Source organism: Tasmannia lanceolata, unplaced genomic scaffold (assembly GCF_043159265.1).
Source record: "Tasmannia lanceolata isolate RefF3 unplaced genomic scaffold, GAP_Taslan_0.1 ptg000004l, whole genome shotgun sequence".
Lineage (NCBI taxonomy): Eukaryota > Viridiplantae > Streptophyta > Magnoliopsida > Canellales > Winteraceae > Tasmannia > Tasmannia lanceolata.
In genome coordinates, this window is record NW_027518681.1 from 11,849,239 (window position 1) to 11,875,957 (window position 26,719).

The window sequence follows — 26,719 nt, forward strand, 5'->3', positions numbered from 1 at the left end:
TACTTCTAGAATGATATAGTGGTCAAAACATGGATATCGGTATTCGTGTTTCTGTGGGCCGGTTCCCGGCTTTTTTTTTTTACGCTCACATGAGAAGTGATAACGCCACCCGGTTTCCTAGGGGCGTATCGTATGAGTGTATGACACACGGTTTTCCCTTGCAAGTTGCAACTGGTTTCATAAAATCCCTGCTTTTAAAATAGCAACTCATGATGATGTCTACCAGAAAAACAAAAGAGAGAAGAAAGGAACCCTTGTGTTAGAACTTAAAATGTCTTCCTTGATAGATGTATGGTTGAGTGAGCTTGCGAAGTTGGTTGAAAAGAGTCGGAAAGCAACTAGTTCTGAAGCCGAGTCGACTCATGCCATCGTACAGGGAGAGTCTTCTACTGAGTCATCAACCATGGGTGGAACCGTTCAAGCCAAGCCACGGCGAGTGAGCCACTCGGAGACTACTATATGCCTGCTTATGGATCGGTTTGCCCCTTGTTGAGAGCTCTAAGGAGATGTCTTTTTCATTAATTTTCATGACACCCAGTTTCTTCTATCTGTAAATAATAGTCACAAGAAAGTTAAGGGTACTGATATTGGGACTACTGTGTTTTAATAAATGCGCAAACTCAACATGTCTGTTTTTCAATGGGCTTCTAAGAGCTTTTTGTGAATTTGTTTTTTGATGGGTAAGCTCTTTGTGAATTGTGATAACCTTTGACAGCTTTTTAAGTAATAGAAGACGAGATAAGTTAGTGCAATTATCCAAACATGGTGGTGCCAACATGTGGACGGCAACATGTTATAAGCTACCAATCAGGAAAAAAATTACATGTTTTTTTTTGAAATGGTAAAAAAAAATAAAAAAAATAAAAAAATTACATGTTATAAGCTGATTTATCTATATATTCATAATTTAAAGTATTTTTAATGGCAAAAAATTATATTAATAAATAATGCGACCCGGGAAGCAACCCAGCTCAAGAATAAGGCAAACCAAAAAAAAACTAGGGAAAAACACACTTAGACCTCCTGTGGTTTCTGACACATTCAATTTAGCCCCTAATGTTTAAAGAGTTACAAGTAGACCCCTGTGGTTTCAATTTGTGTAAGGTAGACCCCCTCAGTTGACGGTTCGTCCACATATTGAAGGGTTAGGATGATCCGATGAAGCTGATTTTTTAGGCACACCCTATCTATGTCAGGGCCCATCAAATGAACGCTTTGGAGTAGGTCCATCATAAGCTACTACGGATGCTCGTATCTCCTTACCTAATATTTTGGTTCTTGGTACAAATTTAAGGATTAGATTTGTTTCAAGATGAAAAATGTTGTGGATTTATAAATTGGTGTGGACATAGTAGTAGCATTTGCGTGCAAAAATATAATATAAATTCAGCATGAATTTATCCGTGCAGGATGGGCCACACAAGGAGGAGGAAGAGATGCCTGTACTAGGATAGGCATCCATGGATTCCAGATGACCAGTGCTGAATATGACCCATGTCGGGCAACCACTGAAAAAATCGGAGGGTGTGTTACTTTTGATTTTTGTAGTCTTTATCTTACTACATGGGGACATGGGACCATGATCAGGTGGATCACCCCATGTTGGTCAGCAATGGGGCCAAGTAAATATCCAAGAAAAATAAGACACGAACCGCTAATGGGCCTCGAGGTTGCAATCCTCAGCTTTAGATCCTTGAAGAGCTCAGGGACCCATCCGAATTAGCCCTTAAATCGGGAAATCGCGTTGTTAAATCGGGAAATCAAAGGAAAGGAGAGGAGAATCGGGAAATCAAAGGAAAGGAGAAACCGTAAATCGCGTTGTTCTCTTGCTTTCTTTTTCGGGAAATTAGAATAAGTGACGTGGAATTAGAAACAAAAGGGGGGTTTTTTGCAAAAGAAGTCTTGCAGTTTATTTGCAAAAAGAGTCTTCTACTTTGATAATTTGCAAACAGAGTGATCATGTTTGAGCAAATTTTGCAAATCAGGTCATGCCATCTATTTTTTACGAATATACCCATGTTAGATTTTTGTTGACCTGTTGAAAAGACCAAAATCTGCTTATACATTAAAAGACTAAGATTAAAAAGACCAAAATATATCTCACAGTCAAAGATCAATTTTCAATCAAGGGCGTGGGAATATCATTTCTACATATACTAGCAGTCTCATGCATGGGTGTCAAAAAGTGGGCCCACCCCATCAAAACAAAATATGACTTGTAAAGTTGTGGGGTCCACCATATATGTGGCTCTACCGTGGAACCTACCACATCAAAGCATAAGGCAGAATGGTGGGCCTCACTTGATGCATGAATTTGAATTGGGTCAGTGGGACCCACCTATCAAATCATATCTCCGACCTTCATGGGTATTTTGGTAATTTCGCTAGGTAATTTTCATCCTTTTATATTAAAGGAAATTTTGGTCTGCTAAAATCATGGGCATTTTGGTCACAAATTGATGGCATGACCTGATTTGCAAAATTCACTCAATGGTGGTGACTCTATTTGCAAATTGTGAAACTACAAGACTCTTTTTGCAAAAAATAAAAAATAAAAAAATACATGATATAAGCTGATTTATCTATATATTCATAATTTAAAGTATTTTTTAATGGCAAAAAATTATATAAATAAATAATGCGACTCGGGAAGCAACCCAGCTCAAGAATAAGGCAAACAAAAAAAAAACCTAGGAAAAATACACTTAGACCACCTGTGGTTTCGGACACATTCAACTTAACCCCTAATGTTTAAAGAGTTACAAGTAGACCCTGTGGTTTCAATTTGTGTAAGGTAGACCCCTCAGTTGACGGTTCGTCCACAAATTGAAGGGTTAGGATGATCCGATAGAGCTGAATTTTTAGGCACACTCTATCTATGTCAGGGCCCATCAAATGAACGATTTGGATCATCCAAACAATGTGGGCCCATTGTGTTTTTGGTAGTGTTTTGATTTAGGTATGGGCCCACATTGTTTGGATGATCCAAAGCGTTCATTTGATGGGAGCTAATTATCCGCTACTCCTCTGGCCGCCCTCCCTAGATTAACGCAAAATGGAAATGAACTTTCTGTTGTCGGTGTCTAGCAAATGAACGGTGTGGATAATCTAATAAGTTTAGCAACTCTTAATAATCCGAGTCTTATATTTTGTCTTTTAAGTTTTGTCAGGTTCAAAAGTTGGGGGCTTCGAGCTGGTTTCAGCAAGTTTTCTAGTATATACCCAAACCACGTCCCATAAGGCCATAAAGGAAACAGCAGCATGTGAAATGGCCAAAACGCCCTTTTTTCCCAAAGGAGCGTGTGACACATAGAGACCCCACAATATAAAAACCGCTACAATTGGGGGCTTTCTGAGGCAAAACCCATTGTTTTCACTCTTCATTAAAACTTTATATAAACCCTTCTTAGAATTCTCCCATCAAACACTCCCACAACCGACAAGCCCTTCTTTACTTAGAACACCTTCTTACTACTCACTGTTCTGATATTTTCTCTAGCCTTCATTGACAATGTCTAGCTTGGTGGATATCTGGACGAGCCAATTTGAGAACATGAAAGAAAAGGATCGAACCATTGGTTCTGGTGGTTCAACACCTGAGGTTGAGCAGAGGAAGGAGGTCAAAGTCGAAGCAAAAGACCCTACTATTGCCTTTCGAGCCTTGACGCTGCCTGTGACTCTCTACTCTGAGGCTGCACTCTCTATGTTCATGGAGTGTTTCAGCCCTTAGATTGAAGAGGAAGGCCACATGAGTTCCCTTTTGTGTACATATATATATGTTCCACTAAGTGATCTTTTTCTGTTTGAAGTTTTAGTAATAAAAGTCTTAAATTCATTTCACTTTTTAATCTTCCAGTCAGTGAAGTTTTGCCTCTTAATTGTGGAGTTTTGGTTGTTTTAATCTTAAGTTCTTAACAGATCCAAGTGCAAGCCATTGAACCCAGCAGAAATGTGTAGTGGACTACAATCTTTGTTATATTTCTTAAATTGCCCTTGAAAATCTGCAGATCGAACGGTTAGATTTGTCACATCTGTGTTTTTGTTTCAATATGGCCCATCCAACGGTGGAGTTGGCCCTAGAAAATAGATCTGGATTTCATAAACGTGGCAACAACAACACACTCTTGTTTTGATTATGACACACCCTACTTTACCAACATTATTATGACTTGTTATTTAGAGCTTCTTCAAGAAAATTTTAGCAGCCATTTAAAAGTAGAGTTCCATTACTTAAACAAGGCGTGAATCATCAATGTCGCAATGCTGGGCCAGTTATTGTACAAATGGATGGTCGGATCATGGATCTGTATACCCACCAACTGACCCACCTTAATCTTCCATAATTCAAAATTAAATTCAATTTGAAGATTCTACCATCCAAATAGTGTAAACAAAATGACATGGTAGGCCCGTCTTAGGTTGATCAAAACCGTCTACCTAAGATCCGAAGCAAGGCCTACCAGATAGACGGTTCATATCAGTCAAGGTGGGACCCACTGCCGTATTGGGCATTACCTACAGAAGCAGTACTCTACTATGCATTTCCAGGATCCTGAATGGACGGTTAGGATTGCTTTGGAATGATGTGCAGCCAACTGCGGGGCCCACAACATGTACTGCTAACATGATATAGTGGTCAAAATATCAATCTCGTTATACTAGTTTCTGCGGGCCAGTTTCCGGTATTTGAAGGTCACAGCATAAGTGATAACGCCACCCGGTTTCCTAGGGGCGTATGACACACTGTTTCCCCTTGCAACTGATTTCATAAAACCGTTCAATCAATCCCTGCTTTAAATAGCAACTCATGATAATGTTTACCAGAAAAACAAAAGAGAGAAGAAAGGAACATACCCTTGTGTTATAATGTCTTCCTTGATTGATACATGGGTAAGTGAGCTTGCTAAGTTGGTTGAAAAGACTCGGAAATTAACGAGCTCTGAAGCCGAGTCGACTCATGCCGTCATACAGGGAGAGTCTTCTACTGAGTCATCAACCATGGGTGGAACCGTTCGAGCCAAGCCACGGCGAGTGAGCCACTCGGAGACTACTATATGCCTGCTTATGGATCGGTTTGCCCCTTGTTGAGAGCTCCAAGGAGATGTCATTTTCATTAATTTTCATGACACCCGGTGATGGCGTCTGAATCCGGGTCTGCAATCGCGTGGTAGGTAGAGGGCCTCCGCGGGGTCTGCAATCACAAATAAAGGGGGTTAGGGGGGTCCGGAGTGGGTCCCGGACGACCACTTCGACACCCAAGTCAGATTCTTCGACCAATCAATATAAAGAATAGCAAGAAGATGAGAGAGTTCGATCAGGTTTACCAGGACCAAGGTGCAGGTTCTTTTTTGGGTTTACGGATGAGTGGGTTGGAGGGGACTGACAGGGAGAGTGTGATTAAGTTCCTAGTCTCCTCTGTTGTTGCCTCGTCTCTTTTTACGGTTGTTTTGTGGGAGCTGAGAAAAAAGGAGGATCCTTCTTTTCTTCCCCTCTCTTCATTTTTAAAGGGTGGCGCGCGGACCTTTTCATCATTATGGAGAGAAAACCTTCCTTGGCGGGATTGAGCCGTTCCCCTGCCTGGACGGCGTGCGGACTTTTTCATCATTATGGAGAGAAAACCTTCCTTGGCGGGATTGGGCCGTTCCCTTGCTCGGACGGCGCGCGTGCTTTAGCTGGATAATCGCTTTCATAATTTGTAATGATGAGATTTGGACGGTGAGAAGGTGATACGTGTCGTAATTGCACGGTCTTGCCGTTTCCCCGCGCCTTTCTTTGGTTAGGTTTTATTGGTGCATGGACGACACGTGGCGAGATTTGGAAGTGGTGCCGTATTTATGTCCCATCATAACACCCCCGTACTCCTTTGGTCCATTGAATGGGCCAAGGGAGTAATGTCTGGTCAAGTGACGCCATGGTGAGGGCATTTATGGGGGCTCCATAGTACGAGGAGACGTGCCGTTCCATCCGGCGGTTATCCCTGGGAAATGGTAGCGTTATTATGGGTCGCCTTATTTCGAGATACAAGATTTTCTCCCTTGAGCTTGAAAAGGAGGACTACCCCGGCGCTCTGTTATTGCCTCTTTCTTCTTCTTTTTTTCTTTTTTTCTGAGATAGGTGTTTCTCCGCGCCTTTTTTCAACAACATGACCGGTTCCCCTTCACGAGTTAGGGGCAAAGCCCCTATTTCCCAGGAATCGTTGAGTAACCCCGACCTGTCTTCTGAATCGGGGGGGGACCTTACGGCCCGCCGGAAAAGGGCTATGACGGATTTGGGTCCTTCCTGGGGCTTTCACCCCCTTCATCTTTCCTCCTTGCCTAGGAAGGACAAGTCATCTCGTTCCCGTGTTGCCAGTGAATAGTCTTTTTTCTCTCGGGCCTATCACCAGGGGATGGAACTGCGCGGCTGGGTTTCGAAGATGGGTAAGGAGATCGAGGATTTGAAGCGGGAGAACGAGGCGTTGCAGAGAAAGGTTCACTCTCTCAACGAGCAGCTGCTTGAGTACGAGGTGGACCCCTTGCTGGAGAGTTCCTGGGAGGAGGAGGGGAATCCTTCGGGAGAGGAGTCTTCTTCCGATTAGTTTCTGGTTCCTCCTGTTTTCCTGTTGTTTTTTTTTTTTCTTTCCCCTTTCTTGTCGGGGATTTTTAGGGCCTGCGCGCCCTACGTTCGGTTTCTTATCCCCCCCTTTTTGTAGGCCTGTGGGCCAAGAGGATGTGAATGGACGGTTTTTATGAATTTGTGCCGTGTTTCTTATGTTGCTTTTTCCATCTGTTTGGTTGCTTTTCCACTGTGTTTAGCATAAATTATCTTTGTTGCGAGGAATTATGGCGTTTTGTTCGAACCTGTGCGGGATTCCGAGCCTTTTCCTAGCGTGTTTAGTTTCCTCCGCCTGTTGTGATTGTGCGTCGTGGTCTCGCGCCGGGGCTCTAATCCTGGGCGCGCATTTTTCCTTTAGTGGAATTGAGGTCGGATCTCTCTGCTTGGTTTCCCACCTCCGGACACTTCCCTTTCATTATGTGGGGAGGAGTTGAAAGTGATTTGGGACGATGAGGTTTGGGCGGCGAGGAAGTGACATGTGTCGAACTCGTACAGTCTTGCCGTTTCCCATCGCCTTTCTTTATGATGGTTAGGCACTATTGGTGCATGGGCGGCACGTGGCGAGATCTGAGAGCAACGCCATTTTTATGTCTCATCATAACACTACCTTTGGTCCATTGAATGAACCAAGGAAGCAAGCTTGTTTATCTGGTTAAGGAATATCGTGACGAAGGCATTTATGGGAGCTTTGGGATACGAGAGGGCGTGCTGTTTCGTCCGGCGCTTCTTTTCCGACGAATTGTGGTGCCATCACGTGGTGCTGGCCGGTCATCCAATAGGAAACGGACACGCGTAGAGCAAGTTGCTTCGTTTTCTTACCCAAGGGTTTCTCATAGGGTTTATAACGGGTGAGTTCTGGCGTCTTTTATGCAGATCGCCTTTTCGCTCATTTCTTCTTCTTTGCTTTCTTTCGGCCTTTCTTTGGGCTTGCCAGAGATGTCGTTCTCGCCTTTTCCATGGATCTGTATACCCACCAAGTGACCCACCTTAATCTTCCATAATTCAAAATTAAATCCAATTTGAAGATTCTACCATCCAAATAGTGTAAACAAAATGACATGGTAGGCCCGTCTTAGGTTGATCAAAACCGTCTACCTAAGATCCGAAGCAAGGCCTACCAGATAGACGGTTCATATCGGTCAAGGTGGGACCCACTGCCGTATTGGGCGTTACCTACAGAAGCAGTACTCTACTATGCATTTCAGGATCCTGAATGGACGGTTAGGATTGCTTTGGAATGATGTGCAGCCAACTGCGGGGCCCACAACATGTACTGCTAACATGATATAGTGGTCAAAATATCAATCTCGTTATACTAGTTTCTGAGGGCCAGTTTCCGGTATTTGAAGGTCACAACATAAGTGACAACGCCACCCGGTTTCCTAGGGGCGTATGACACACTGTTTTCCCTTGCAACTGGTTTCATAAAACCGTTCAATCAATCCCTGCTTTAAATAGCAACTCATGATAATGTTTACCAGAAAAACAAAAGAGAGAAGAAAGGAACATACCCTTGTGTTATGATGTCTTCCTTGATTGATACATGGGTGAGTGAGCTTGCTAAGTTGGTTGAAAAGACTCGGAAATTAACGAGTTCTGAAGCCGAGTCGACTCGTGCCGTCATACAGGGAGAGTCTTCTACTGAGTCATCAACCATGGGTGGAACCGTTCGAGCCAAGCCACGACGAGTGAGCCACTCGGAGACTACTATATGCCTGCTTATGGATCGGTTTGCCCCTTGTTGAGAGCTCCAAGGAGATGTCATTTTCATTAATTTTCATGACACCCAGTTTCTTCTGTCTGTAAATATTAGTGACAAGAAAGTAAAGGGTATTGATATTGGGACTACTGTGTTTGTAAATATTAGTGACAAGAAAGTAAAGGGTATTGATATTGGGACTACTGTGTTTTAATAAATGCGCAAACTCAACATGTCTGTTTTTTCAATGGGCTTCTAAGAGCTTTTTGTGAATTGTGATAACCTTCGACAGCTTTTTAAGTAATAGAAGACGAGATAAGTTAATACAATGGTGCCAACATGTGGAGCCAAAGTTTAGGGCACTGATAAATCGACTCCCAAATATCTTAAATCAACCCTGATGTGTCTATCTCTCTCCTCTTACTCTCTCTAACCCAGAGGAGAGAGAAAGACACATGGGGAGTCAATTTAAGACATATGGGGGTCGATTTATCACTTCCCCGGAGTTTATTGGCAACATGTTATCGATTTATCTATATATTCGTAATTTAAAGAATTTTTTAATGGCAAAAAATTATAGTAATAAATAATGAGACCCGGTAAGCAACCCAGCTCAAGATTAAGGCAAAAAAAGAAAAAAAAAATGTAAAACCAAGACTGATCAAGGTGGGAGGAAATTGAAGATGTTTAGGCTGCCCTAGAAGCTCCTTCCCTGGCTAGCCTATTGGCCTCACTATTCGCCGACTTTCTTATGTAATGAAAGGAGATAGAGGATTCAGTCACTCAATCCAAAATCTTATCAATTCAATGTGGAAATCGCTAAGAATGTGAGAGACTACTCTTCACCCATTTTATCATGTACATTTGGGGAGTAACCTTCCACTGTAACCTGGTCTAGCATGGTTCAATCATCATAATTTCTTGACGTACAACTATGATCTGTCTCATTGGAATCTGCAATCCCAATGGCACGAGAGAAAGCCCATATCATTGTACCATCTTGATCTCGCAACAGTCCTACTCCGGCCAGCCCATGGTTCTCGAGGCGTGAGCTGTCGAAATTCAACTTGAAATGTCCATGTCTAGGAGGATCCCATGCCAGGAACAACCCTTTTAGGCCCTGTTTGTTTGGGATTATGACAACCGATTGTGAGCCCCTCAACTGATTATGTGACTCAGAATTACATTATTTTTTAGTCCAATAATCAGTTGGAAGCCTCACAATCAGTTTTCACAATCTCAAACAAAAAGCGCTGTAGTTTTTATTGTATAGAATACTAGTAGTACTCCCTGTAGAAGTAGAAATCCCTTCACGAGAGCGATGGTGGAGAGCCAACTCTGTGAAAGTGATTGGGTGCAGTCTCGATATGAAGAATTGTCTCTGCTTAAAAATGGCTAAAAGCGTTGTATCATGTATGCGGGTATCTAAGAAGTAGGGGTGTAAATGGATATTCGAAAATCCGATTACCGTCCGCATCCGAATCTGTTTAAAGTGGATATTATCCGGATCCATTTTAAGCAGATATTATCCGGATCCATTTTAAGCAGATATTATCCGAATCTGTTTATGAGATATCCGATCCTCTTAGCGGATGTGAATCTGGTAAATGGTATATCCGATCCTTTTAACCTCCGAATCCGAAAAATAAATCCTTCTTATTTATTATTAATAATATCATTAATATTTATTTTTAGTAATGAGTCTAATGACACACTATCTTTTGTTTCTAAAAGAAAAGTGAATTTTCTTTTAGAAAAAAATAAAAACAAAAAGTGTTTTGGGTAGGAAATGAAGTAATCTCTCATTTTAAGGGCATTCTTAGAGTTTGACATGGCTTCTTTATGAAGCAACAAATGTGGGTTGTAGGATGAAGTAGACAAATGGATGATGGTGATTGAAAGGTGTCATAGTTTCTAGAGAATTCTAGAGCAAAAAGGCCATAGTCATTGATGGTGAATGGACGGCTTAGATCAATTTTTCAACTTAGGGTTATATACAACCCAAAATGCAATTAAAAGAGGGGACTTCTAAGGTTTGCAAGGAGAAGCAAGAGAAAGGAGAAGGGAGGAGGTTGAGACACCATCTTCGGCATTCCTTGGTGCCTCCAACCCCACCAAAATCCACCGCCGCCCCTCTCCATCTTCTCACAGCCACCTCCATCACCGCCAGTCACCTCCATCTTTAACCCAATTCTCATCTCCATCCCCATTTCTCTTCATCTTCCACAATCAGCACTCCCACATCCCATGTTCAAAATAGCCCAAACCCATTCCATCATATAAATAAAAAAACAAAGAAAAAACCCAAAGACCACTACCACTACCAACACCATCATCCATCCCCACAGCCTCTCTCTGCCTTTGTTTTAAAAGGAAGAAGAGGATCTCATATATTTTATTGTAAAAAGAAGGTAGAGGTATGCTTTTAGGGTTTGGAAAATTTATTCGAGGAGTAAGAAGAAGAAGAAAGATAAAGTGCTGCAATAAAATGTTCGAATTTACTGGATAAACGGATACGGATAATATCCGAATTCGAACAATATCCGACGGATACGAATTCGGTAATAAATATTAAATATCCGTCAAATTTGAATTCGAATCCGAATTCGGATAGTGTATACTGTAATCGAATTCGGATATAGCCATATCCGATTCGAATTCGATCCATTTACACCCCTACTAAGAAGGATTTTCAGGGCTTCAAACAAGAATTGGGTGATGAACTCATAAATTTAAGCTATACACTGTAGAAATCTTCTACAACATGGGCAGAGGGAATTTCCGGCAGAATGGTAGAATGTGTAGAGATCGAAACGAACAACAACGGTGAAAGCACTCTGGTGGGCCGACACTAACACTGATAGACAAAAGATAGGGGAGCGAATGAGATAAGATGCCACAATAGTCCCAGCCGTAAAAGATAGGCCCCAAAGCAATGTTGTAGCTAAGGCGTTAAGTATCGTTAAGTATCCTGCTGTGCAAATGCGTTCGCAAGAATGAAACTCAAATTAACATTTATTAACTAGTTTATGTAGCTCTCTTTCTTTGATATATAATAGCAATGAAACCTATCGTAGAAAAAAAGTTTGTAACTACTTATGTGGTCCTATTTTCGAAGAGAGACCCTTCACCACCATACATCATAATCATCCATTCCTCCTCCAGCCAAGCTTCATATGGCCAATGCCATTTCATTTTCATGTTCCCATCTATGGGTTTCATCTATATCAAACAACCCAAGTGACCACTTTGAGACACAATCTTTACTCCATAAATGGCCACAACATTAATTAAATGGGACCATCCATGTGTATAGATGGCTCCCTTTTAAATTTGCCCATTTACCAAAACTTGGCTCTCATTTTTATCTAAAAGTAGACAATCATAAGAAAATATAGGAAATTAATTTGGACCATTCACAATCCAAGGATTGTCACAAAGAGTTATATATAAGATGGCCGCGCATAATTGCACAATTTTTCAAAAAATACAGTAGTCTACCTTTCCCAAAGATCCAAACCGCTCATTTGGATTGCCCCAATGTAATTAGTTTGGCCTTCAAAAATCATCTCCAAAGGATGATTCTAAACATCAGATCTATGAAGTTCCACTATGGGCTGTTCTTCTACAGATCCGAAACTTAGGTTCATCCTTTCCGAAATGATGTTTTCAGCCAACATATTTACATTGGGGCGATCCAAGTGAACAGTTTGGATCTTCAAAAAGATAGGCCCCACTATATTTTTTGAAAAATTACTGGCATACATCATTCCACATTTCAATTTGTCTCATTTGACTTGCTTTACACTATTTTACATGGGTAGTGATATGTTCGCCCCCTTTTCTTCCTCAGATTTCCCCTCTAGTGTATTTATGACCACTCTTTTTACACTACAAGGGTGCGGCGCAGGAAGAAAACGGGGCGAATATATCATTAACCTTTTGACTGTAGGACAAATTAATATGGGTGTGATTGTTAATTTTTAGGCTGTCTATATAATCTCCCAATTCATTAATGTGCGAGTTATTGCCACTCTATTCTCTATGCATATATCTTCCCATACCCACACTTTTCGTGACGTTTAATGGAAGATCGGATCCCAATTTATGGGTTTTCTATCTTGTTTTTGGAACTCGAGGCGTTGAATATGAGGCATTAGGAAATAACAAAGAGGGATGACGATAATTTATCCTGTTGGGAGGATCTCTTCCTCTTTGAACTTGTGAAGTAGTGGGCATTTTCATACATTGGTATCCACCATTTGGATCTAGGAGGCCCCATTAGATTTTGCAGTAACATATGGGTTGTGATCTGTAATAATAATTTGGAACTTAGGATATGAATTCAACAGTTGGATCGTTTGATGGGCCACAATGTAAATAGGCCATATCACATAAATCATCTCCATCTGATGATCCTAACCCTCTGATTTGTAGAGATTTCTATAATGTACCGATGTGCAACACCGCATTAATAATCAGTTTTTATGATAAAAATACAGCTATCTTTTTTATAAAATGATTAATAGTCCTTAGTTTAGTATGCATGGCAATAGTGATCACTCTCTTACAATGGTTTTACAATTATTAAATCCTTTCTCGTCTTTAGTTGCGCAACAACTCAAGGGATATGTTTTTAGTAAACAAAGTGAGCGTATTATCATCTCCCTTAATCAAATTATATTAATATAACAAAAAAATAAATTTGGTAGGTAAGTTAGGTTTGGGCGGACCCGATCAGATTTATTGCATAATATGAGAATTACAATCTAAAGTATTCAACTCCATTACAATCATTATATAGAATAAGAGAGACAATGAGGAATAGAATCATATGAAATGTCTATGCTGTGGATAGGGAATAATCTCTTAGAAAATGAGTACCTTAATTGGGCCCCTTTAAACCATACATCGATTACTAGCGAGGTTCTATTTGTAGAAAAAGCTCCTCCTCTCCACATGGGACAAATCATCATAATCATCATCTTATCAACCATTCATCCTGCATGACCCATCATCGTCATCCTTAGTATCATCCTTGTCATCATCAGCATAGGTAAGTGACATATTCACCCTTTTTCTTACATGGGTCACCCTCTCTCGTGTATTTATGCTACTCCTTTTAGACTAAAATGAGTGTCCTAGGGAAAAAAGGGGGTGAGTATATCACTTCCCTCGACATATGATCAAATGTGATGGGACCCACTCACCCGAGTTAAAACTAGTGTTTTAAAACTAAGTCTCTAGGAAGAACTCTCCGTCTCTCCCAATGTAAATATGAAGATTTATTAATCAAGAGTGAAAAAAGAATTTTAAGAAGGGAAGTGATCAAGCATTGAAATCAAATCTCCCACATGTGTAAGAGAATATATGCCAAACATGTTGAATCGCGGTATCATGACTCAAGCAACTCAAAGGTGTCTTGATTGACTAAGCAGGGCAAATCTCATGCTCCGATGAAAACTCGGCGAAGGTAAAAAGGAGTCAACTTGAGAGCTTTCATGAGTTCTTAAACAGTGGTTTAAGCATGATTGAGAGTGTTTATCTAAAGGGACCCGCTCTAGAGTTAATCACAATCGTTTGATCAATGACATGAAAATAAATTGGATTAGTAAAAAAATGGGCCATGGTGCCTGTTCAAGCAGAATTAGGATGGTTTGATGAGTGATTTCCAAGATATGGCATATTCATAATGGGTGGGTCCAGCAGATGAACGGTTCAGACCATGCTACTTTTATATGGTGGGCCCGATGCATGCAATGACTAATGACGAGGAGAAAAGATGAACCAGATAGAGATAGCTGACTCCCTTCGGTACTTAATTTGTTGTTCTAATGATTGTCACAACGGCTGGAAATCTCTTACAGGAAAGGCCAAAAGAAAATAACAAAGCTGGCTTTTTAAGAAACAGGCCCTTATGTCATGTAATACCCTGTAGGTTAACAAAATGCCTTTTAACTCCCCGTTCGTTTAAATTGGAAGAAAATCCAAACAAGCCCAACTGATTTTAGGAGCATTATGCCAATTAAGTGGAATTTCCTAATTCTCAACCTCGGGTCCCATGTGTGCCACGTGCATGTGATCGGGTCCATTGATCCAATGGGAGACCACAAGCCCGGCTCATTGATGTTGGTGCTTGTTAGGGGCCGTTTGGATATGCGGATTTTAGAATCTAGGTTTTTTAGTTTGAAAACAGTGTAAAAGAGGGTTCATGATCAAGCTATTGTATGTTCTCCTAACAGTGTTTTTTGGATTTTAAGTGAGAAATTCAGGTTTTAAAAATCTCTCCTGCATCCTGAGATTTCTAAAACCTGAAAATATGAGCGGATTTGCTACTCTCTTACCGTCGGAAAGAAGGGCAAGAAGTCAAAATCGAGTAAAAAAAAACGGCTGCTCCGCTTCTTCTCTTGTATCTTAGCTACAATTTTAAAGAAACCCCGGATTCTAAAATCCCCGTTTCCAAACTGCCCCACTAAGAATAGCTAAGCAATTATTTTGTAAGTATATAATCTTATGGATCATATGGTTGTCCATTCAGTGTACGAAAAGACTTTGCCCAACACTTACACTCCCTTGAAAAGACTTTTCAGGCTTAATTAGAATTAAAGTAGCATATATTGTACATAAATGGTGAACAACAAAACTTTATCGGACGGTTCAGGTCATCCATCCGTCAGCATTTATGGACCTTCACAGAATCACAGGTCAAGATTAGTCAATTCAGTAAACACAGGGATATATTCGTCATTTGACATTAAAACCGCGGTTAAGTAACTTAACCAAAGCTAGTCAACTAACCCTAGCTCCCCTCTTCTTAAATCAAATGAAAAAAAGAAAACGAGACCCAGAAACACCTTTTTTGTCTCTTCTTTTCAGCCGCGCCTTTCCTTTTCCCGGTGCCTGAATTCCAAAATCCTGGCAAAATTCCGTCACCAACAATTCCCATTCCCATGCCACAGGCCGGAATTCCACCTGTCGGAAACGGAAATGAATGGTGCCGGGAATCCGATTCCGTTTCCGGGACCGTCGTTGTAGCAGTTAAAGCCGAGAAGGAAATCTCAAAAACCGCCCTAACATGGGCTCTCACTCACGTCATCCGTCCTGGAGATTGCATTACTCTGATCGCTGTATTTTCCAGCCAGAACAAGGGTAATTCAGTAATTCTAACTAAACCTAGAGGGTAATTCAGTAATTCTAATTTTTTCTTCTGGTGTTGCTATAGGCCGAAAACTTTGGAGTTTTCCCAAATTCGCCGGAGATTGTGCGATTTCTCACAGGAAAAGTTCGCCGGAAAGGCTGTGTCAGATCTCGGAATCTTGCTCTCAGATGCTTCTTAATATTCACGACCAAAGAGAGGTGAGACGAAATTACGAAATAACCAAAATGCCACCGGGGTAAATTTTGGGATTACGATGGGCATTTTAGTAATCTCGGTGTCGTACAGTAACGGCATTTTGAAAAAATTGTTTTTCAAGTAAAAGAATTTCAGGCCCAAAAAAAATGTCATGTTTCCTAATTTTGTCGGAGGGACCCAAGAATTTAGGAATTTTGTCTTATTTGGTATGAGTTAGATCTGGATTATTAGCATAATTAGACTTTTATTGATTTTTTTTAATGTGGAATTTAAGTAAATGGGTTTGGTTAATGAGATTTATAAATGCAGATTAGTATGAAGATTAAGGTGGTATCAGCTACGCCTATTGGTGCGGTGGCAGAGGAATCCAAGAGAGCTGGAGCCAACTGGGTCGTATTGGACAAGTAATTAAACAAAGTATTAAATCTTAATTACCAATTTAAGACTAAATCTGGTTTGGTCTGCATTATATTTTAGATTTCTCTCTTTAATTTTTCTCATCTTGCCTTGACGTTCCTACTTTCTAATATTACATTTATTTTCTTTCTTTTTATGAATTAAATGAATACTTTCGGTGAAATTGCCCAGCTAATCACTTCTTTTTAATATTATTAATATGGGTTTTGCTAGGCAATTTAGCGGAAAGCCATTTCGCGGCTGGCTTTTGCATGAGAGAACAGCCGCACGGGCTCAATTTTAAGCAGATTTTGTCCTATTCATTTAATTCATCTGAGGTGGCTCTTCTCTGATGCAAAAGCCGAAATGGCTTTCTGCGAAATTGTCTAGCAAATCCCTTCTAATATTTTTCGTTTCTTAATTTCTGATCTTCTACTCTCTATTATTTTACTTATAATTTCTAAATGGGAAAAGATATCTGCACTCCCTTATTCTGATAATGGCACTCCTCTCTTCTTCTTTTTTTCAACTCTGTTTTGAGTCTTTTGACTGGCTGTTGATGGTATTTTGGTAAATATAACTGCCTTAGTTGCTAATTTGCTATGTTGTTTGCACAGAGGGATTTGCTAGGGATCAACGCAGAAGGCATTTCGTAGGTGGGCTGTTGCATGTGAGAGCAGCCACCTTAGATGAATTAAATGGATAAGACAAATTCTGAGCCTTTGTGGCTGCTCTGACATGCAACTGCTCATCCGTGAAAAGCCTTGTGCAATGGTCCCTAGGAATTCCCTTGTATCTGCACTAGTGCACTCTATTGTTATGATAATGCCACTCCTCTCTTTTCTTAAACTTATTTTATTGATTGTCGATGACATTTTTCCAAATATAACCTCGGTAGAGATAAAATCCTCTGGAAATTCTCGAAAAAAATCCAAAATTTTTTATGCCCCAATTTAAAGTTAAAAATAATCCAGAGTAATTTAAAAAATCTCACATTTCTTGAATTAAATGTGAATTTCGGAATTAAACCCAACTTTTCTAATTGAACATTAATCTAACAAGTAATTCATCCTTTTTTTCATTTACAATTTATACATTGGGATCGATGGCAATGATCAATTCTAAGATCCCACATGTGTACATGTATATATGTGCAATCAATACCACTGATCTTATAGAAAAGTAACCACTTGGATTAAAAGTAAGCACTTTGATTAAAGATTTTGTTAGGGCTATTTTAGCCCATTTGATCAACACCAAGCAATTTGCCTTGTTTGGACAGACACTTGAAACAGGAGGAGAAGTGCTGTATGGAGGAACTGCAATGCAACATTGTAGTGATGAAACGTTCACAACCCAAAGTCCTTAGACTCAACTTGGGAGGAACCCATCAAACCCAACCTCCATTATCTTCTTCTTCTCCTTCCTTCGAACCCGGAGGAAAGCCACTGGAGAACAGGATCAAGCATTCAACACCGACGAGCAGCCCCGAAGAGATGAAGACTCCCTTTACGAGAACTTCGGTATCAAGTTGGGATATGGGGAATTCTCCTTTCTTCTTCTCTGAACAGAACCCGCTTTTCGTAGAGTTACACAAGGGAGAATCAAGCTTTAGAGAGGAAAGTGTAGATTCAGATGATGCAGTTAGGGCGATCGGATCGGACTGTGAAGGATCAAGTCCTCTAACTGTGCATCCACTCTTAGAGATGATTCATGGAACAGGTGATCCCATGTGTTTTAAGACTCTAAGCTAAAAATCAAACCTAAACTTGATTGAGTATTCATAGCATAAAAGCTATGGGTAATTTCATCAGTTGGTAGTAGGGGTGGACATGGTTCCGGTTCGAACCGAGGTACCAAACCGAACCGGCACATATGGTTCGGTTCGGTTCCATATTTATATGGTTCGGTTCCGGTTCTGATATCCTGGAACCGATGGAAATTCGGTTCGGTTCGGTTCTGGGTTTGGGATCCCGGAACCGAAAACCGACCCTTACCTTAAAACCCAATGCCTCATCGCTTGATAAATCACCCCACCCCCTTTTAATTCACCCCTCTTTAACGTGTTGCTTTGCCTTAAAATTTTAATTCACCCCCCAAATTTGTGCTTGATTATTCCAAAATTGTGCATGTTTGTAGGTGATATATAATTTTTGCATTGCCCAAATTTGTGCAAATTTGTGCAAATTTGTGCAAATTTGTGTTTGATTATTCCAAATTCGTGCATGTTAGTCTTTGTAGTTCTTATATAAACAGGATCGAACCGATTATAAATACGATTAGGCAAAATATCTACATTTGGTGAAGGTTGGGTAAACCCAGAACCGAACCGAACCAAACCGATTATATATGGTTCTGGTTCAGTTCGGTTCCAAACATATATGGTTCGGTTCTGGCTCCAATTTCAGGGAACCGATTATATATGGTTCGGTTCTGGGTATACCCTAAAATCGAACCGAACCGAACCATGTCCACCCCTAGTTGGTAGGTGTGATGGTTATGCCAGCGACACTCCCATGTGTTGTTGTTGTCTAAAATTAGGAAAGTAACCACTCTATTTTTTGGATGTATCTATTTGTCTTTTCCAAAGGAGACAATAGCAAATTAGCAATATAAGGGTGTCGGTATAATATTCGAGGGGGATGATTCTGCTCTTTAGGAGTAAGACAACTAGACAAGCTGCTTTCTTATGGTGTGGGGGGCCCAATTTTGCATGTTCCTTCAACTAATGGGCCCCCACCTTGGGCTACAATTGCACAAGTTTTTTGACCAATTTCTGAAGATTGATGTGGGCTCCCCATATTTGTTTCCGTTGCCATCAATAGGGGGAAATACAGTGAGATACGACCTTGTTATAATACAGTGTGACGCAACAATTATTACAAAATGGATCCAGATTTGATTGATCCAGATCGTCCATCTGAGAGACCCCAAGTTGAATCTTCAATGACCCAAAAACCTTGCCAATTGTGGAATCTAACCTCTCTAGTAGCTTGTAATTTCCAATTTTGTAATTGTGTGATTGGCGTGACTTTCGAGCCATTAGAGATCAACATTGAGTAGATCAGATGGACCATTTTGGGTATGAGAAATGAACTACTTGGATCAATAAAATGTGGGCTACACTTTAAATAATGGGAATGTCTCATTGCATTATGATAATACAATTAGCTTGCACCCTAATGGAGCATTATGATTGCTCTAATAGGGTTTTGTGAATTATTGATTAGTCTGAACCATGCAATCTGATAGGTCTTGTTTTGGATCTTCTAGGCCCAAAAAAATCATGCCAATCGTGCAATTGTAGCATCCAACAGTACGTAGGAATCTAAAAAAGGAATTATCAAATTGACTGTTCAGATCAATCGAAGGTGGAACCTACTGTGCCTTAGTGAGAGCGCCACATTGTATTTCAACTACTGAATCTCACACAATTAATGGGATTTTGATACTCATGCGGTTTCTCTTTTTCTTGTTTTTTCAGACTACAGAGATTCATCTCCAATCGGTTTCGAGCGAGTTAGTCCAATGCCAAATCCATCAGAATCACCACATAACCATGAGGTCTTCTGGATTCCTCAGAATTATGTTGATGAAAAGAACCCAATTACCAGAAACTACAAAAGTACCCAGAACACCAAACCAGTCACCACTAAAACCCTAATTGAGAAATTTGCTGAATTCGATCGAAATTCTCAAATTCAGCAGCTTGGCTTCAACAAGAACCAGCCAAGGGACTACGTTTGCAACTCAGATGTAAGAGAGGCAGTGTCTTTGTGCAGGAACTCTCTTTCAATCCCTCCACCTCTCTGTTCCATATGTCAGCACAAGGGCCCAGTTTTCGGAAAACCACCCACATGGTTTAGTTATAGAGAGCTAGATGCTGCAACAGATGGGTTTTCGGAGGCAAATTTCTTGGCCGAAGGTGGGTTTGGATTAGTACATAGAGGGGTGTTGGGAGATGGTCAGATGGTGGCTGTGAAGCAGCTGAAGATAGCTAGTTCTCAAGGTGATGCTGAGTTCTGTGCAGAGGTTGAGGTTTTGAGCTGTGCACAACATAGGAATGTGGTTATGCTGATTGGGTTTTGTATAGAAGGGAAGAGGAGGATCTTGGTTTATGAGTATATCTGCAATGGCTCATTGGACTACCACTTATACGGTAAACCCCATCTCTCTCTCTCTCTCTCTCTCTCTCTCTCTCTCTCTCTCTCTCTCTCTCTCTCTCTCTCTCTCTCTCTCTCTCTCTCTCTCTAACTTACATTTTTCATAACGGCACTCCACACATTATTAACCACTTTTCTGATGGGCAAATGTGAGTAACTTAGGAATAAATAAATCTGAAAAAATGTAAAAATGGATGCCATTGTTGAAACAAGGGCTATATGCATAATACTATGCTTTGACAGTATGAGATTACATCCTATAAATCTAGGTGATTAGCTTGCTATATGTTGAAGATCCAAATAATTAGGAGGAAAGATCCAATGTGGGCATTATTCACTTCATTGCTTTGCATAAGTGGGGTTTCCATTCGATCAATCCTGTTTGTTGACGTTGTTTGTATCACCTTTGATGTAGGAATTAATTCTAGTTTGTAAAGTCCTACTCAAAGAGCTATAGTAGAGTTAGAATCCTACTTGTGTAGGTAGAGAAGTTAGGGTCATCCTTCAATTAAAAGTCCTAGGATGAGTTACATTAGAAGTACTTGTAGAGTTGCATTGGAATGAGTTTGAGTTGGTTAAGAACTCAAAAGAAGAAGACGAAGAAGAAGAAAGACTATATACAGTGGACATGAGATGGTGTAAAGGACATTATTCTATTATCTCAAATTTCTAGTTTGTTTTCTTTTCCTCCTTGTGGACTCAAGGTTTGCTATAAGGTGAGACAGTGATGTTACCTTCTCTTGTTTCCACTTCGTTAGATGGTACTAGAGCAGTGCTTATAGTCCTGCGGCAAAACTAGCCATATGCGAACTTGAAGCGGCGTCATTTTATAACAGCCTGCCTAGGCTTTCCAAGGCTATGTTGTGAGTTCGTTTAGACATACGAAGGAAAGGTGAAAGCAATTAAGGAGTGACAGACACTCGAGACAGTTACAGTGGTGCAGAATTTTCGTGGACTAGCTACCTTCTTTTATAGGAGCTTTGTAAGCGATTTCAGCAATATAGCAATTACTGAATGTATGAAGAAGCAAAATTTACATTGGTCTGAAGAGGCTGAGAGAAGCTTTGCTCGGATCAAGGAGAAATTGTCTTGTACGCTTGTCCTAGCCTTGCCAAACTTTGTGAAGTAGAGTGATACATCTTATGTTGCCGATGGAGGTGTCCTTATTCAAGAGGGAAGGCCCGTTGCCATCTTGAGCGAGGAGCTAAATGACACACGCAAGAAGTGATCGAGCTATTAGAGTTGTATGCAATGGGTTCAGGCATTGCAGCACTTGATACACTACCTGATCAAATAGATTTTATGATATATACTAATCATCAAGTTTTGAAATATATTCACATTCAAACTAATGTCAATAGGATGTAGGCTAGGTGGGGTCTCTTTTATGCAAGATTCACTGATGTGCTGAAGCTTAATTCTGGTCTTCAAAACAAGGTAGCAGATGCCTTGAGCAGAATTGCATCTTTCTAATTCACCATAGCTAATGAAGTCTAAGGTTTTGAGTACCTAAAGGAATTATATGTTGCGGATGATGATTTGCAGGACATTTGAAAGAAAGTTACTATTAGCCACAATTCAAGAAGGATGTGGGCAGGTTTGTTAAGTGATGCCCAATTTGCCAGGTTGCAAAGGGAATTTACGGACTGTTACTTGTTCCAGATGTTCCCTAGAAAGATTTGTCCATGGACTTCATTCTAGGTCTTTTTCAGACCCAACGAGGTGTCGATTCTATGTTCATGATGGTAGACAGGTTTTCAAAGATGCCTCACTTCATTTCCTGCTAGAAAATTGCCGATGCAACTAATGTGGCCAAGTTGTTCTTTCTTGATGGTGTTCATTTGCATGGGGTCCCTAAGACCATCACCTCAAATCATGACAGTAAGTTCCTCAGCCATTTTTGGAGACCCTATGGAAAAGGTTCGATGCCTCCCTACAGTACAACAGCACCTTATGCCTACAAACTGATGGTCAAACAAAGTTCGTGGAAAGGACACTGGTTTCAGTGTATTTCTAGTACCAGCCTAAGCAATGGAACTTCTCTTGCTCCGACTGAATTTTCCACCTTTTTGTACCGTGTATGGACGAATGCCAAGACACTCATCAGATTTGGCTAATGCATCAAAGCCTCTTGGTACTAATTTGCATGGTTTTAAATTTCGGTTTCGGCTAAAATTTCAGACTTATCCAAAGCCGAAATTTCAGCCGAAATCCCAAAATTTTGGGCGAAATTTGGTACTGGCTAACGAAAAGCCTTTTTTTAGGATGAAATTTCAATCGAAATTACCTAAATTTCACGGAAATTTCAGGCGAAATTTCGGTACTTTCGATCGAAATACTTTAATGTAATTAAAAATTATTATTTTAATATGAATTTCGGTTACGGCACCTTTTCATTTCGGTTCTCACAGAAATCCGAAATTTAAAACCATGCTAATATGACAGTAGAAAATTTTGTTGATAGAATTAAAGTTAATATTTTGAAAAAACAAAATTCGTTAATAGAATTAAAGAAGTTCATGCAAACGTTAATAAAAAAATTGGAAGGCTCTACTGTTGGTTAGAAAAAAAAACTGTAGATAAGCACAAACGACTGAAGGTGTTTCAAGAGGGTAACATGGTGATGGTCTACCTTAAGGAGTGTTTTCCTATGGGCGCCCATAACAAATTGAAGAACAGTAGAACACGAAATATGGACTGTATACAATCCTCTAGATCAGACTACGCTTACGTGATCGATCTTCCTGATGTCATGGCAATTTCTTCTACTTGAGTAACTGGAACTAAACTCGAGGACGAGTTTCATTCAAGTAGAGTGGACTGATCTTGGACAAATTCTAGTTAGTAATAGGCCTGATCAAAGAGTTCTAATAGAGCTAGAATCTACTTATGTAGTTAGAGAAGTTCGGGTCATACTTCTTTTACGAGTCCTAGTAGGAGTTACATTAGAAGTACTAGGAGTGTTATATACTTTAGAATGAGTTTGAGTTGGTTAAGAATTCAAAGAAAGAGAAACACTAATATATGGTGGATGTGAGGTGGTGAAAAGGACATTACTCTATAGAATAATATTGAGTTTCTAGTTTTTTTCCTTTCCCACTTCCCCCTTTCCTTGTAGACTCGAAGGTGAGACAATGATCTTACCTTCGCTTGCTTTCACTACGTCAACCTTATGCTTCATGTGGCCCAAAAAATCACTTTGATCAGATACCATCTTAACATCGATGATTCAATGTGGTTTTCGATGTTCATCATTAGCATACTCTTTGAACAGAAGGTGGTTGGAAGTTAGGATGGTTAAATCAGATTGGTTCATGAATCAATGGTTGGACCCACCAGGTTGACAGTCCAAATTGATCACAAGTGGGCGTCATCTGCAATACAGGCACATTCCATTCTTAAGGCTTGTTGGATGCCACCAAACTCGGTCATTATGTACACATAAAAGCTATAAAAATATAGCTATCAAATGCCTGATAGATTTAAATTCCTTTGTATCTATAAAATATCTTAAACCGAAGAAATCAACGTAGGCGCAGAACAAAACCTGGGTCCCCTGAAGATGAGTGCTACCTTGGGAGCTGAAATAAAAAAAAACCTAATTCAAATCATTCTTAATGCTCTGGCTCTATAAATACCTTATATTTTTAAGCCCCGACATTATTTTTTGCATGAATAATGTTCTGGCATGGGGTATGCCATTTCTTGATAGATGAAAATTCCTTTGTAGCTATAAGATATATTACATTTTTAATGCTCTGGCTCTATAAATACCTTAGAAGTTTAAGCCGGGCCTGACTTTCTTTTTTGGATAAATAATGTTCACACAACGGGTTTGCCATTTTCTTGTATAGATGACATGAATTCTGGTACTGGTAATATGTGTAGGTCGCAGCAGAGTGCCTTTAGATTGGAATGCACGGTTTAAGATTGCAATCGGGGCAGCCCGAGGCTTGCGATATCTTCATGAAGATTGCAGGGTCGGTTGCATAGTCCACAGAGACATGCGTCCAAACAACATCCTCGTCACCCATGACTTTGAACCACTGGTAGGCTCCTTACCAGAACATTGATTTTCTGTTACATACACATGCACTACAAACTCTAGTTACGCTGTTCACCACCATCTTATGATGACCAGATAATAGTGATGATCGGGATGTACATGTGATAGGGATATCCATGGTTTATCATGGGCATTATATTAAATACTTGGATAATCATTTTATTTTGTTTGGCTCTTCAGGTTGGAGATTTTGGCCTGGCACGGTGGCAACCAGATGGAGATCTAGGCGTGGAGACTCGAGTAATTGGAACTTTTGGGTAATTCTGAGTCCATTTTTTTCATATCTACCTTTGTTCCTGGATAAAATATTACAGACCAAAATTAGTGAACAGCCAGCAAGATAATTTCAAGATGAACGTATTCAATCAGCATAGTCAATCCCAATAACATCTTATACAAAGATCTCTATCCCTGTAGAGAACAGCCCCATTACAGGTGTAAATTGGCCATCATAAACAGCTTATCCAAAGATTTTTATGGTACAATTCCTCTTACGGGAATGATATTTCCCCCCCTCTTACGGATAAAAATCATTCCCCCCACCCAACGTTATTCGTTAAGTTTCGAAGGCAAAGAAAAACGTTAAAGGGCATGACTTTCTCCTCAAGCAGTAAACCATTCTCACAGAAATCGTTTTAGTGTGTGTGTGTGTGGGGGGGAGAGGAATGGGGTTGGGGGAGGAATATCATTTCCCCTCCTCTTAATCAGCAGAGTTACGATCTGATATTGCCAGAAAATATGATGGGTCTGATTGTCACTAGGGACACAAGTCAGGCGGGTCGATCCTTTCGCCTAACCCGACCCGACCCTTGTAATTCAGTTTTTGGTTCAGACCCAACCCGTCATTTTCTAACAAAATCTCAACCCAAGCTGACTTGGTTTCTAGAAGTATTAAGAAATGAATTAAAGTCACCTTAATCTCTTTGTCCAGGTATCTAGCACCAGAGTACACACAGAGTGGGAGAATAACAGAGAAGGCCGACGTGTACGCATTTGGTATGGTGTTGTTGGAGCTGATCACGGGTCGCAAAGCGGTGGACATCAACCGGCCGAAAGGACAGCAGTTCTTAGCCGAATGGGCGCGCCCACTATTGGTGGCTGAAGAGGAAGAAGCACGAAGCATAGCCATTGATCAAATTTTGGATCCACGCTTGGAATTGGATCAACTCCACTTCGTCTCGCACCAATTGGATGCCATGGCTCATGCTGCTTCTTTGTGCCTACGTCGAGACCCGCACAGTAGACCGCGCATGTCCAAGGTTTCTTTCTTAACTTTCTCCATGCATCAATTGCCATTTCTTTGTTCAAATAGAGCGCTGATATCTTTCTCCTAGCATTCGATATGTGGGTCTTTACTGTGGAATGTCCATGGTGCAACAATCATATTGATTTGGCATTCCTAGCTGTTTCATTCGATCAAATTTTGCCGATTGACCTTTTTATGTTGGAGAACTGATTTCCACCACATATTCGAGCATTACCACCCCTTTATATTTATCTTTTTTCTGATAACAGTTGCATCTCCACCTCATTTTCCACCTGAAAATGACAAACAGAAGGTGGAAATGTGTGGAAAGTGGGAGGAAGTATCATTTTCTTTAACCATATTATCATTTTTTAATAAAATCGCAATGGGTTAATCGCGATTAACAGAAGAATGGTTCATTGAGTTCTTTTTGCTATCTCATTATACTTTATGAAAATGGTGAATCCGGTTGGCTTATCGGCTGGAGATCAACCAGGATAGCTTGGCCTGCGCAATCTTTTTAGGCCATGCCAGTCCCTTTCATGGTGAAATCAAATTCCTGAACTTTCTTTGGTTTGCATGTTGAATCAGATCATCCGAATCTTAGAAGAAGACTCAGTCATTGATCCAACTTTGGACATTGACTCACTGGGCAATAGAAACATGCGCATGATCAGTCTAAGCCCACAACCCAACAGAACGGGCAATAGAAGTGGGAGCATGATCGGTCTGAATCCTCGGGTCGACTCAGTTGGCAATAGAAGCGGGCACTTGATCAGTCTGAGCCCTCAGCCCGACTCAATTGGCAGTAGGAGCGCTCGAATGACCCATCTCGGCTGTCAACAATACGCCAAACCAAGGAGAACCCACTCTCATAGACTTTCCCATGAAGCTCTGAAATCAATCTATATTGAAAAAGAAACTGGTGACCACATCGTCTACTGAGTTCTCTGTAATGGGTGATTTTGATAGTTCGGTCATGGGGGTACTGGGTCATGCAGTTAGAGAACTGACTCACCCATTCGTTGAGTCACACGGGACAAAGAAAGAGTCAAACGAGTGAGACATGACTCGGTCACCTGCCCCCTGACGAGTTTGACCCGGATACAAAACTGAATTACAAACAGTAAATGAGGATTTATTTTGTATTTCTTCCACACCCACAGTTGAATTGAAATAAAAGACCGCAACAATCAAACGA

General features: G+C 40.5%; 1 protein-coding gene across 2 annotated transcripts; it reads left to right on the plus strand.

The window, feature by feature from the left end:
* Window positions 1–15,146: 15,146 nt before the first annotated feature.
* On the plus strand, window positions 15,147–26,719 carry LOC143875499 (inactive protein kinase SELMODRAFT_444075-like). 2 transcript variants are annotated; one of them, XM_077377064.1, is made up of 9 exons: window positions 15,147–15,442; window positions 15,516–15,649; window positions 15,957–16,051; window positions 17,326–17,765; window positions 19,528–20,202; window positions 24,095–24,255; window positions 24,453–24,529; window positions 25,204–25,531; window positions 26,110–26,719. In XM_077377064.1, exons 1-9 carry the CDS (start codon window positions 15,244–15,246, stop codon window positions 26,461–26,463), a joined length of 2,463 nt encoding a protein of 820 aa, XP_077233179.1. In that variant the 5' UTR covers window positions 15,147–15,243; the 3' UTR covers window positions 26,464–26,719. The 2 variants fall into 2 exon arrangements, with proteins under 2 accessions (XP_077233179.1, XP_077233180.1); XM_077377065.1 differs by lacking the exons at window positions 15,147–15,442; window positions 15,516–15,649 and having other exon boundaries at window positions 15,955–16,064.